The 12429-nt window shown below is 52.3% G+C and overlaps 1 protein-coding gene across 3 annotated transcripts; it reads right to left on the bottom strand.

Annotated features, from left to right (window-relative positions):
- Positions 1 to 667: 667 nt before the first annotated feature.
- On the bottom strand, positions 668 to 8888 carry KAZALD1 (Kazal type serine peptidase inhibitor domain 1). Of its 3 annotated transcripts, none has more exons than XM_059882025.1 (6): positions 8781 to 8888; positions 7824 to 8384; positions 6543 to 6703; positions 6315 to 6462; positions 6010 to 6131; positions 668 to 5387 (listed from the first exon to the last, which is right to left on the bottom strand). In XM_059882025.1, the coding sequence occupies exons 2-5, from the start codon at positions 8332 to 8334 to the stop codon at positions 6037 to 6039; spliced, it is 915 nt and encodes a 304-aa protein (XP_059738008.1). In that variant the 5' UTR covers positions 8335 to 8384; positions 8781 to 8888; the 3' UTR covers positions 668 to 5387; positions 6010 to 6036. The 3 variants fall into 3 exon arrangements, with proteins under 3 accessions (XP_059738008.1, XP_059738009.1, XP_002698538.1); XM_059882026.1 differs by having other exon boundaries at positions 6037 to 6131; XM_002698492.7 differs by lacking the exon at positions 668 to 5387 and having other exon boundaries at positions 5876 to 6131.
- Between the last annotated feature and the right edge of the window lie 3541 nt (positions 8889 to 12429).

Here is a 12429-nt window from a genome sequence, read left to right as displayed (position 1 = left end):
TCTCTAATCTAATCACAGCACTTATAGGGGACACTTTATCAGTATTTTGCAGAGGACTGGGAAGAAGGGAAACTTACAAACTTGCCCAAGGTATGCACTTAAAAAGCAGTACCACACACCTCAAGTTCCCTAGCCAGCCTGTCCTTGCCCACAGAGCCCCAGATCTGTTCCAAAGACCTAAAATTACCCTTCACTTGATCTTAGCCCAAAGGCTAAGAAACAATATCATCATTACACTTCAGAGACCACTTCCACTAGAGATCCCCACTACTGCCCCCAGAATTTAACCCCTTCTGGTACCAGGGGAGGGGCATGGGAAGCAGGGAAGCCAGAGTTAGAACCTGGGCCCCTGTGAGAGCCAGCTGCATCCAGAAGACCTATGGGGCCTTCTCCAGCTCTGCCCTAAAGATCTGGGGTTGGGGAAGGGGGATCCGAGGGGAAGCAGGAAGTAGAGCCCTTGACCTTCATCCTGGAAGACCCCTTCACTTCTCATGACCCCATTTCAGTACCCTCAAGTCCATCCTGCCTCCCATGATGCTGCCCATCAAGACAGGGTGAACCTTGATTATGGGGTAGCACTTGTCACCAAAACTGATTTTCATAACTGTTCACCCTGTTCTGAGAGCTCTCAGTTGCCCAGATGGCAGAGAAAATACTGAAAATAAAGCCAGGCCAGGAACTAGCCTGTGTCTTAGTCCCTGGGGTCACAATCTGGGGACCTAAGATCTCAACTCTGGGGGAGGAAAGGACTGAGGAGAGGGAGGCGAGGCAATGAAGGGACATAAACTCTGGCTTTAGGATAAAGTAGCCCAGGACAGGAGGCTTAGAAGTGAGGTGTGAGGTGTTACCACAGACCAAGAGTGAGGATGGCACCTGAAGACTTCTGGCCTCGACTGTGTCTGGAGAACATCAAGCAAAAGGAGGGAAGGAAGGAATGACTCGGAAGCACCTTTCCTAGTTCAGTCTCGGAAATGTGCGTGTGGTGAGGGGAGGTTCTGTGACCTTTCCAGGTCACAGTTGTTTGAAACCCCTGGGCTGAGCCCAGTCTGGAAGCTGGTAATGGCAGTGGGGCAGGCAATGGCCCAGAGGGCTGGGATGGAGCTTCATGGGACAGTGGTGCTGTGAGCTCTGCCTCTTTCAGCCATGCAGGAGTTACCTAAGGCAGGCAGAATCCTGGAGCCTGAGTTCTTCTCCTCTGTCTACAGCATGTCTGGGACCCAGCTTGAGGACAGAGGACTAGAGAAGAATATTAGGGGCTCCCGCATAGAAAAGGAAGGGGTGGGAGAAAGGATGACTCCATCAGAGCTAGCCTCCAAATTCCACCCCAAGACTGGTTTTCCCTGCCACCAGAGCCTCTGCTTCTGTATGCTTCCCCAAGCCCATCCTTCATCCTGACCTCATTACTTCCCTCAGACCCCGTCTCTGTCCACCAGCTCATCCCTCCTCAAGGGTTCTCAAACCACCCCCATTATCTACAACTGAGTCCCAGAGCTCCCATCACTACCTCCCAGAACAGATCCCTTCCAGTCTCTAAATGTCCCTACCACTGTCCTCTAAGAACCTATTCCTACCTCCAGTCTCCCAGACTCCATTCTCACCCACCCCCAACCCATCTTCCTTCCTCCTAAGTTGCTCTGCTTTGAATAGAGGTGAGACTTGATCTTCATTGACATTCCATCACTCTAAGTGAACTTACATAGCTGTTCCCTGTTTAAAAGAACCTAGTCATTCAGAGGAAATATCCAAAACTTATCCTAGAAGGTTATCAGCCTATGTCTCCAGCCTCCTTCCCTTTACCTTCAACTGCCTACATACTTGAGAGTCCTAGGAAATGGGCCCTGAATGTTTAAGCAAAACAACAGGGAATCTCCAAGCCCACCAGAGTATTTAAGCCTGTCTATTCCTCACACATATATATATAAGCATAGCTACACAAACATGCACGTGCAATCCTGTAAACATACATGTATGTAATTAATTCACATGCACATCTTAGAATAGAATGTTAAGTTCCATGAGGGCAAAGACAATGTGCTTTTTTGTGGTGTATCTCCAGCCCTAAGAACAGTGTTGGCACATAAATATTTGGTGAAAGAATGGCATATAATGGAATATGTATTCGCAAATACATGTATGTATACAGCTATATACATATAACAAGGGGCTTCGCAGGTGGCTCAGTGGTAAAGAATCTGCCTGCCAATGCAGCAGACGAGAGTTTGATTCCTGGGTTGGGAAGGTCCTCTGGAGGACAAAATGGCAATCCACTCCAGTATTCTTTCCTAGGAAACTCCATGGACAGAGAAGCCTAGCAGGTTACAGTCTATGGGATCACAAAAAGAGTCAGACATGACTTAGCAACTAAAAAGCAAAAAACACATATAATAGCACATCCATATATACAGTGCTTATATACAGATTTACATATATGCACCTACATGGTTATTTACATATGTTATATACATGTCTTTATGTAATCTACATACATAACGTACTGTGATGTACACACATATGAAAGTATGAAAGTGAAACTCGCTCAGTCCTGTCCGACTCTGTGACCCCATGGACTATACAGTCCATGGAATTGTCCAGGCCAGAATACTGGAGTGGGTAGCCTTTCCCTTCTTCAGGGGACCTTCCCAACCCAGGGGTCGATTCCAGGTCTCCCACACTGCAGGTGGATTCTTTACCAGCTGAGCCATAAAAGGAAGCCCGTACATAAATGTATGTGTATATAAAATGTATACAGTGCATGTAGACACACATATACATACATAACTACTACAAACATATTATAGATATCATATATATACCACATATACATGTGCACCTTCACATACATATATAAACACAAATCCAAGCACCTTTTTACCCAAGTTTTTCCAAATTAACTGTCTCAAGACCCTAGACCCAGGTTTGGCTGCTGCAACCAGAAATAACCACCAGATGGCACTCTTTCACTACTTCCTGTACCCGTCATCCCCCAACACGCGCCGGGTTGCCAGAGGTGCCGCCAGAGATGTCTCTCCAAGAGGCACAGAACTTGTCTAGCAGGTGTCCCCTACCTACCAAAGCCAAGGACTTGTCCTTGATCTCCAAGGTCTGCAGTCTCGGCCCTCTTTGAAATCACACACACACGAGTTCACCAAAGAGCTAAGAGTTGGGCTTCACCTGGACTCCCTCTGTTCAGACCAACTCGGCTCAAGGACACTTCCTTGAAGCCTTCGAGCTAACAACCAGCAACTGGTTTCAGTGGCTCTATTCCCCAAATGGTCTGAGGACTGAGCCAGGGTCATTTGAACACGTGTAGCACCTACACACCTGTACACACAACTCCCTTCCACAGGTTACTCCCTCATCCTGCGTGGACGCCCAGCCCGGGTCAGCCGAAAGCCGGGAGCGGAGTGGCCAGGCCCTGAGAGTACCCTCAGCGAGGGAGGGGCGGGTCTCGGTTTAACCCTTCCTGCTCTGGTCCAGTCTTGACTCCAGACCTCTGGTTGAGGGCTGGATAGAAGTGCATTCCACATCTTAGGCAAACTACTTAAAATCCCAGGAATGGGGGGAGGGGAGAGGAGGGGACAGAGCCTCTCCCGCCTCAGACCTAGACCACTGCGAGTCAGCTCTCTTGGAACCTCACATGTCGGGTGTGAGCAACCCAGGAGGAAAGCCGCGAGAAAGGCTTGGAAACCCGTGGGGAAGCGAAGCAGGGGGTTCTGGCAGCAGCTCGGCTTCCCCTTCCTCCTCCCCCTTCCCTCTTCTCCCCCGGGAGCGCCGGGAAATTATTTATTAAAACGCCTCCCGCGCTCTCATTTATTTGCGGAGAATAATCCTTGGCGTTGCAGCGCGTTTATTAAACCTTTCCCGTCCCCGCATTACTTTAATAATAAATCGCATGTCACTTTCCAGCGACGTTATTAAAGCCGGTCCGCTGGAGCAGAGGCAGGGGAAGGGGGTTGGAGGGGGAGGGAGGCAGCAGGGGTTCTTCCTAGTCAAGGTTGTGGGCCCTGAACCTGCAGTGCCGGAGGGGAAAACTGAGGCTAGAAGGAGACTGCACCTGAACATCCTGTAAAATCTGCAAAACTGATCGGGGAGTACAGGTTCTGGGGACGCGTGTGACCCTCTAGGATCTAGTAGAGCCTCTGGTCTCCAAGCGGGCGCAGGATTGATGGGCCCGCCAGGGGGCGTCTTTGAGCCCAGCTGGCCCAGAGTCTTGGCGAAGAACAAATAAGGGGCTGATTCCCAGGCGGATTCCGGGGACCCAGACTCCTGTCCCCTCTTCCAGCGCAGAGCAGACCTCCTTCTGGTCCAGACTCTTAATGGGCTGCTCCTCCCCGCAATCGCCGCCACACCGCTCACATCCCTATTCCTGATTTCGCTGTCGACTTAGAATTTGCCCCAAGTAATGCATTCAACCCGCTCGAGCAGTTGAGCACAGCTCCAGGAAACGCCGGACTCTAGCCAGGACTCAGCAATGAGGTTCCACGGGAGGTGCAGCCAAGCCCTTGGGTTGGGGTCTGGGCCACACCCCTCCCAAGAGGCCGGGCTCCCTGCGTTGGGCCTCAGAGGACAAGCTCAGACACCGAGCCAACCACGACTTCTCCTGTTGTGGGCGCCAGGCTTCGGGCGGAGCCCAGGCGCGTAGGAGGCCCTTGACATCCACACACAGGGTCTTGGCCTCTAGAACTTAAGCTTTCATTTTCTCCTTCAAGCAGTCAATAAACACTGCGCCTCAGCAGTGTCCCTGGCTAGGTAAGGAGAAGGTGGAGAGAGCTTTCGGGAGCGAAAGAGTACAGCTCTGTGAGGGACCTCCAGAGAGAGGACATGCCAGTTAGGGCAGATGAGAAAACAGACTTTACATGACTTTGTCTGAGTTCAGCTGGAAAATGGGCGGATTCATAGGGAAGTCCTAGGGTGTGGCTCATACATGTGACCAAACTTCTCCCCTCCTCCATCCAATTTATGCTTTCATACTCGGTCCTACCCACATAGATCTGGTTCCCCACACTGCCTGGGGAGGGGACAGAGGCGCAGGCAATCTGTCTGTAGATCAGCCCCAGTGGAGGCTGGGAGGATACCCTCCCTCCCAATCTGATGGCTCCAGCCTTCCTGCCCGTGTAGGAGGGTGAGGGGGTGTGCAGCTCAAGCTTCCTCTACATCTGGCAGGCACGTGCTTAGAGAGCAGGACCTACAACTTCTGGAAGCCAGATTCCTAGTACCCTGGAAGGCCTCCTAAAGAAATGTGGTCTCTGTGTGCAAATCTGCATGAACGATCTGTGTGGCTCAGTTTGTTTCATAAGTCTTTATTGTATGCCTACTGTGCCTAGTCCTGTGCTAGGCACTGTCCAGTACAAAGTGGTATAAGATATGGTGCTGCCCTCACGGAGTTTCTAGAATGACAGAAAAATTAGACATGACCAAATGCCCATCTTACTGCACTGAGCTAAATAAACTGTGCTCTATCAGGCTCTCCTGGACAGCAGAGGGCAAACACCAAACACTTAGTAAGTGAACTGGGATTTATGAGAGGGAAATTTCCTAGAAGGTGAGTTTTGAGGAAGGGTAAACTGAGGTTAGGCAAAGATTGTGCTCTAGGAAAATAAGAGCAGGATCTATGCAGAAAAGCAGTCAGAAGACTGGTTGAGCAGTGTTGGAGGGAGGGCTGCTAAAAAGAAGTGGACGAGCCTGGTGTTTGCATGCCTTTGTCTCAGCTCTGCTCCTCCCCACCCACCCAGCCACCCACCCACCTAGCCTACAGACCAGCAGGCAACTGTTACGGTCTGCCTAGTTGGTCCACACAAGAGGCTGTCCTGGCCAGAGTATCTCCTTCATAGGCCCCTTTGCATCCCACCTCTCCTAGTTTCTGGCTCTCTTCTTATCCGCCTCCAATTTTTGTCTTTCCTATCACCATCACATCTCTCCCACTAAAGGCATTAAATCCATCTGTGAAGGGGCCCTGCTCTGCCTTTCCAGATATTTTCAAGAGTGGGAATGAAAACTACCCTCACTCACCCACCCCCACGGGCCACAGCTCTGCACCTAGTAGTAATCTTCACCCTCTTCACTCTCAGCCTCCTCCTCAGGAGCCAGGTGCAGGGATAAGAGCTGGGGGATGCCTGTGGAGTTCAGCTGGTCTGCAAACACATATAGACAAAGGGGGGAGAACAGGAGAGAAGTGTGTCAGTGCCCATGAATCCCAGTCTGTGGGAAAGCCATGCTTGTGTGTGTACCCACATGCACATCACATCTGGACACACAGTCCAGGGCCTGAATCCACCACCTTCCCCCAGCCCCCAGAGCTCAGGGCTTTCCCTTACCTGGTGTGAGGACTGTCAGGCTAGCTGGGGCCTCAACCTGGCCTAGGGCATTGCGGGCCAGGCAGCGGTAGGTGCCCTCATCACTGGGACGCACAGCCTGGATCTGCAGCCAGCCCGTCACCTCAAACCTCTGCGGTCCACCCCTAAACTGGAGCCAGGAGGAGTCAGCAGTATTCTTCTAGGAGGACCCTGGGCTGCCCTGGGGAGGCCTCAGCTCCCTGCCCCTACCTGCACCGAGATGTGGGGGTCATCCCCTGGCAGCTGAATGTCCAAGCCGTCCTTTCTCCACTCTATGGAGGCCATGGGGTAGGCAAACACTTCACAGCCAAAGATCACATCCTGCCCTGTCACATTCCAAACATCATATGGGTGCAACAGGATCTGAGGTGCTGAAGGTAGAGATGGGAGGCCTGAGAATAGAATGGCACACCCAGCCCAGCAAGGACCCCATATAACAAACACTGTGAATGTGTTTGTGAAGGAACACAATATATGCTGAGGTAAATACACATGCATAAACACGACAGGTACACACAGGTAATACATACAAATGTAGCTGCAGATACACACAAGGGTAGGAACGCAGAGATGGAAATGCACAGGCAGTTTGCATGAACAAGCACAGAGACCCACAGCTCAGCTTGGCAGCCACAGTCTGTCCCTGATTGCTCCCCTGTCCTCATTCTGCCCTCCAGGCCCCTATCCTAATGTGTTCATAACCAACACCTCCCTCCCCCACATCCTAACCCCTCCCTACCACGTGCCAGCTGCCAAAGGCCAGAGAAGCAGCCCTTTCCCCACCCCACCCTGGGGAGGTGGGGCAGCCACATGGCAAAGGCAAAGACACTGAAACCAATCTGGGCAGCAGGCAGAAAGCCTAGAGTTGTGGGGGGAAGCTCCTGCAGAGCGTTTGTTTTCCCAGCAGCCCCAGCCAAACCAGACCCCTCAAAGGGGCTCAGGAAGTGAAGGTTACTAAAGCAGCCAAAGAAAACTTGAGGCTTGAATGGCCCTCAGCCCCCTGGGATGGGGGAGGAGAAGCTGGGAGAGCCCCACTTCTACACTAATCCCTAAACGAGAGGTTCGGAGCCTCGGTTAAGTAAGCACTGGCTTTAGGAAGCTGCTCAAACGAAACTTGATTGCATCTCACAGGAACCCGTCTCCCTGCCTGGATTCCGGAGGCCTGGACAGTCTGAGAGTCTCCCATCACTCGCTCAAAGTTGAGGCCAAGCGTTAACTATGTGCCTGCTTTCTCAGAGGGTTGGTCTCTGCCAGTCAGCTCTGGAGCTTGCACGCACCCCAGCGCACGCCGCTTGCTGACAAAGCTCCGGACGCCCACCTTCAGGCGGCTGCCTCCGCGGACCAACCCCGAGAGTAAACTCATAATGGACTTGAGGCCTCCCTGGCCTCATCTTTTTCACTCCGCTGGCCAGACATTCACGCTGTCCGGGACCCGGGAGCAACGCCACGAGGAGCCCCAAGTGCCGGGGGTCGGGGCCCTGCCGTGCGTACCCGTTTCGCAGGGCCCAGGATGCGCCACGGTGAGGTTGGCGTCCGGCCGAGCACGGGCCGCCTCCTGCAGGCGGCAAATCTGGGCGTAGGTGCGGCCGTCGGAACCGCAGAGCGGGCGCTGCGAGCGGCAGACACACAACGGCTCGGGCACCTCTCCGCGACTCAGGTCGCCACCTGCGTCCAACCGGCACTCAAGCTGCTCGCCGCAGCGCCCGTAGAAATGGGCGCTGGGGTCCAGGTCGCAGAGCTGGCCCTCGAGGTTGGCGCATTCCCAACAGCAGCCGCACGCGTCGCGCACCCGGCCGGCCAGGCAGCCCCGCGGCGCGGCGCACTCTTCTGGCCGGCAGGGAGCGCAGCCCTCGCCCTCCGCCAGCAGCCGCAGCCAGCCGCGCCGCAGGTAATCAGGACCTGGGGATGGCCGCGCGCCAGTCGGAGGCGGCGTCCGCACCACCAGCAGTAACAGCAGCAGCAGCACGGGCAGCGCCAAGGCAGCGGCGGGCGGCTGTGGCATGATTAGCTGGAAGCCGAGAGCACTCGGGGCATCAGCGCGTGAGTGGCACCCTGCCGGGAAGGAAAGCCGGGTCAGGAAGGTCAGAAGCAACCTCCCTGTTCCTCTTACCAACTTAAACTCTAGCACTGCCCCCTCCCCTGCTACCTCGGAATCAAGTAGACCCTGGACACGGAGGCAGAGTGACCCTGAAGGGGTCATCAGTCATGCTGGGTGGTAATTGATTGGGATGTTCTTGAGGGTTGGGGAGAGGTGAGAGGAGGGAATGGTAAAGCTCAAGCACACACAGGCATCACCACCAGCACTTGAAGCGTCCTGCCCCAGAGGTGGATGCGGACGGATGGTCCCAGGAGAAGGAGTTGTTAACAAGGGTGGAAAGGAAGTAGGGCGGAGGGGTGTGTGTGTTGCGCGGGTGGGGGGGTGATGCCCTGGGGCCCAGAGCGGCTCACCTAGTGTCCGGGACTACGCCCCTCAGAGCAGCCTTGACTCCTGTCCAAAAACGCAGGCAGTGGAAGCGGCCCGTCAGCCACCTCTGCTCCGACTTGAGAATCTCTGACAGAGCCCACGGACTTGCACTCGGAGATCAGCTCCTCCGCCCCCTCTCCCCGCCCCCTAGACGTCGCACACCCCACCCCCTCCCCTTGTTCTGAAGCTGCCAATTTTATGCAGCCGCACGGGACCCTCCTGGGCCACTTCCCTTAGCCTGGGCCAAAGTCACAGAACAGAAGAGCAGTAACCGGACACCCAAGCTGGGAAAGGACTAGAGTTGGGGTGGGGTGGGCTGGGATGGGCGTAGGGACTAGGGGGTAGGATGGGAGAGGAAGGTAATTGAGAAGCTAGAGTTGGTTGAAAGGCTAGGCCCTGTAGAATCTGACTTTACAGTCCCATCCGCTAGAAGAGCTGCATAATGGCAAAGCAGTAGGAATTCTGGTCCAAGTCGAGCGCTCCTGCAGGGCAAAGCCAACTAACGTCTCCCCGCCGCCCAAGGGCGATTGCAGGCCTGTCCACTCCACTTTCCTACCAAGTCGCCAAGAGACTCGGCGCTTAATTCTGCCTCCTCACATCTGGCCGCCTCCTCCCTCCCCACATCCGGCAGGTGCTTCAACCCCAGGAGCCGGGTGATTAGAAGTTCCAGCCGACTAGCGGCCGCAGGGAGAGGTGGGCGGGGCAACACCCCAATGGGCAGCGTTCCGGGTCGGAATTACAGGTTATGCTTGCGAGGCAGGCAGCGCCGGAGGCATTCGGTCTCGAGGCCGCCACTAGCGCCAACGTGGCACTTTGGGCTGGGGGCGGGGAAGAGAGCATTCCTGGAGGCCTGCCCGCGGTACCCGGGGTCTGCCAGACCCCGCCCCGGCCTGCCCCCAGCAGCCTACAGAAGCTGCGCGGCAGTACAGTTTGTAGGGTCGGAAACTGAGCTCTGCAGCCAGGGAGGGGACGTTATTCAGTCAGGCTCGGTCCAGAAGGAGCTGGCCCGAGATAGAGCGGCTTGGGCTGGCCTCTTCATCAACCCCGAGGTTGGGGGCCGGGCCTCCGCCTGGGCCTCTGGACGGCCCAGAGGAATAGGATCCGCATGCGCACCGAGGGCTCTTGAAGACGGGCTCTCGGAAGCGGTCTGTAACTCTCAACGCAGCCAAGCCCTTTCATTTAGGGGGTCCTTAGCGGCGTAGACGCCACTCCTGACTAGAGGAACTCTGATGAGGTGGGGGTAGGCAGACACACAGTCCTGCAGGTCTCAAACGCAGACGGGGTCGCAAAGCAAACTTCACGCGAGGTCTCCTAACTGTCGCGAGAATCAAAACAGGAAGTCTAGGAATGCAGAACAGGAAAAGCCCGCGGGTTTTAAATCGGAAAAAGAATGGGCGGAGCCAGGTGTGGCTGTTTACGGGTAATTCTTTGTCCTTGGGCCTGGGGGCAACTGAAGTGTTGATCTGGAGCTCAAGTGAACTGTAAGAGAACTGCGGGAAGCCCTGAAAAAAAGGAGGGGAAGGGGAACTTGAAATTGCGGGGCTAACTATTGGAGCCACCTAAGGACATGTCTCTGGTTCTGGTTTACAAAGTACCTTAGGGCGGAGATCGATGTCCTGGTTACAGAGGGTAAGCAATCTGGGATTTCTTAATGAATTGTTGTTGTTGTCTGGTCGTCTTTTGCAAACCCATGAACTATAGCCCGCCAGGCTCCTTTGCCCATGGGATTTTCTAGGCAAGAATACTTGTGTGGATTACCATTTCCTTCTCCGGGGGATCTTCCGGACCCTGGAGTAGAAGCCGCGTCTCCTGTTTTGGCAGGCGGATTCTTTACGACTGAGCCACCTGAGAAGCCCCTGGCTTCTAAAACCAGGAGCCAATATTTAAATTAACAGACTCCACAGATACAGAAACTTCACTTATCCCACTTTGTTCCCGGCTATTTACTTTCAGCCTTTGCTATGCTCTTAGCGTCTGGTATTAGGAATTGTGACTAACACAATTCTGACTAACTCATTCTGATCTTGGAAACCTAGCTCTTCTCCTGGCAGCACAATAAATTCTAGGTAAATATTTATGGATTAAATGTAAAATTTTTCCAGAGTGTAAAAGTCAAGTTTAACGTGAATTTTTCAGAGTCGCTGACGAAGGGTGGATCGACAGGGAAGGAGCGCCCTCTGGTGGTCTTGTGGTTGATGACTAGAGCATGACCGTGAATACACTAGGCATCAAAAATGTTGATTCTACAGATCTGCTTTTTTTTTTTTTTTTTAAGGTTATATAGGGGACCTGATTTAAATCGGAAGAGGGGTCAAAGTGGACAACTTCATTATTTATTTTTTCTTTTTGGCCTCCATACCGCGCAGCCTGTGGGATCCTAGTTATGGAACCAGGTGACCAGGGATGGAATCCTGCCTCTTCCCCCCAAGCGCTGAGTCCTAACTACCGGACTACCAGGGAATTCCCAGGAGATCTGATTTTACTAAGTAGAGATTTGTTCCAGGAAAACTCCACATATTGTAAAAATACTTCAGAAGGAAATTTTTTGCTTAAGACACAATTGGAAAGTTTAGATTCTTCCCCATTTCCTTATCATCTGACACTTTGTCCACTAAGGCTCCAAAACACATTCAGTAACATTTATTTGCATCATGAATAGTAAAGAAATAGCAAAAAATAAATGTGCATGCTCATACTTTGAAAATGTTGACTCAGTTTGACCAGACCATGCAAAACTGTTGAGTCACAGGAAAAGTATCCTTTTTTTTTTTAACTGGAAGATAATTATTTTACAATATTGTGATGGTTTCTGCCATACATCAGCATAAATCAGCCACAGGCTTATCCTTAAACCTCCTCCTTAAACCTTCCCGATACCACCCCTCTAGGTTGTCACAGAGCTTTGGGTTCCTTGCATCATACAGCAAATTCCCACTGGCTGTCTATTTTACATATGATAGTGTATATGTTTCGATACTACTCTCTCAAGTCATCTCACTCTTTCCCTCCCCCACTGTGACCAAAAGTCTGTTCTTTATGTCTGCATCTCTTTTGCTGCCTTGCAAGTAGGACGATCAGTACCATCTCTGTAGATTCCATATATATGTGTTATTATGTGATGTTTGTCTTTCTGGAAGGATTGTTTTAATTCAGATGATGTGGCTACAGCAAAGGATGCTGGGTGACAGCATCCTTTTGCATCAGCATGAGGGAGACTAGTTCAGATGAGGAGGGTTAAGTTAAAATTTGTTGAAGAACAGATAATCCTGCTTCTTACCCCTCCTCACTTTTTCCTGTAGATGCTTGTACTAAAGAAGGAATGAGTTATAGAATATAGTGTGCTTTCCACTGTGAATCACAGCTTGGAGCTCACAGGTTATCATACCTTTCCTTTTTTCAGCCACTGACCCATGAGATAATTTTTAAATATAATGACAGTATGAAATGGGTCCTAGATAGATGAGCAACATAAGATGAAACAAGGCATAAAGGATCAATAAGGTAAGAAATTTCTTGGTAAGAAATTACGTAGGAGGACTCACACATTCTAACCTGTCACTTCTTGAACCCTGTTTTGACATGACTGGTGAAAATAACAGGGTTGCAACTTTGAGGAAAAAGCAGAAGTGAAAG

Source organism: Bos taurus, chromosome 26 (genome assembly GCF_002263795.3).
Source record: "Bos taurus isolate L1 Dominette 01449 registration number 42190680 breed Hereford chromosome 26, ARS-UCD2.0, whole genome shotgun sequence".
NCBI lineage: Eukaryota > Metazoa > Chordata > Mammalia > Artiodactyla > Bovidae > Bos > Bos taurus.
Note: the sequence above shows the minus strand (reverse complement) of the source record. Positions and strands in the feature narration are given on the sequence as shown.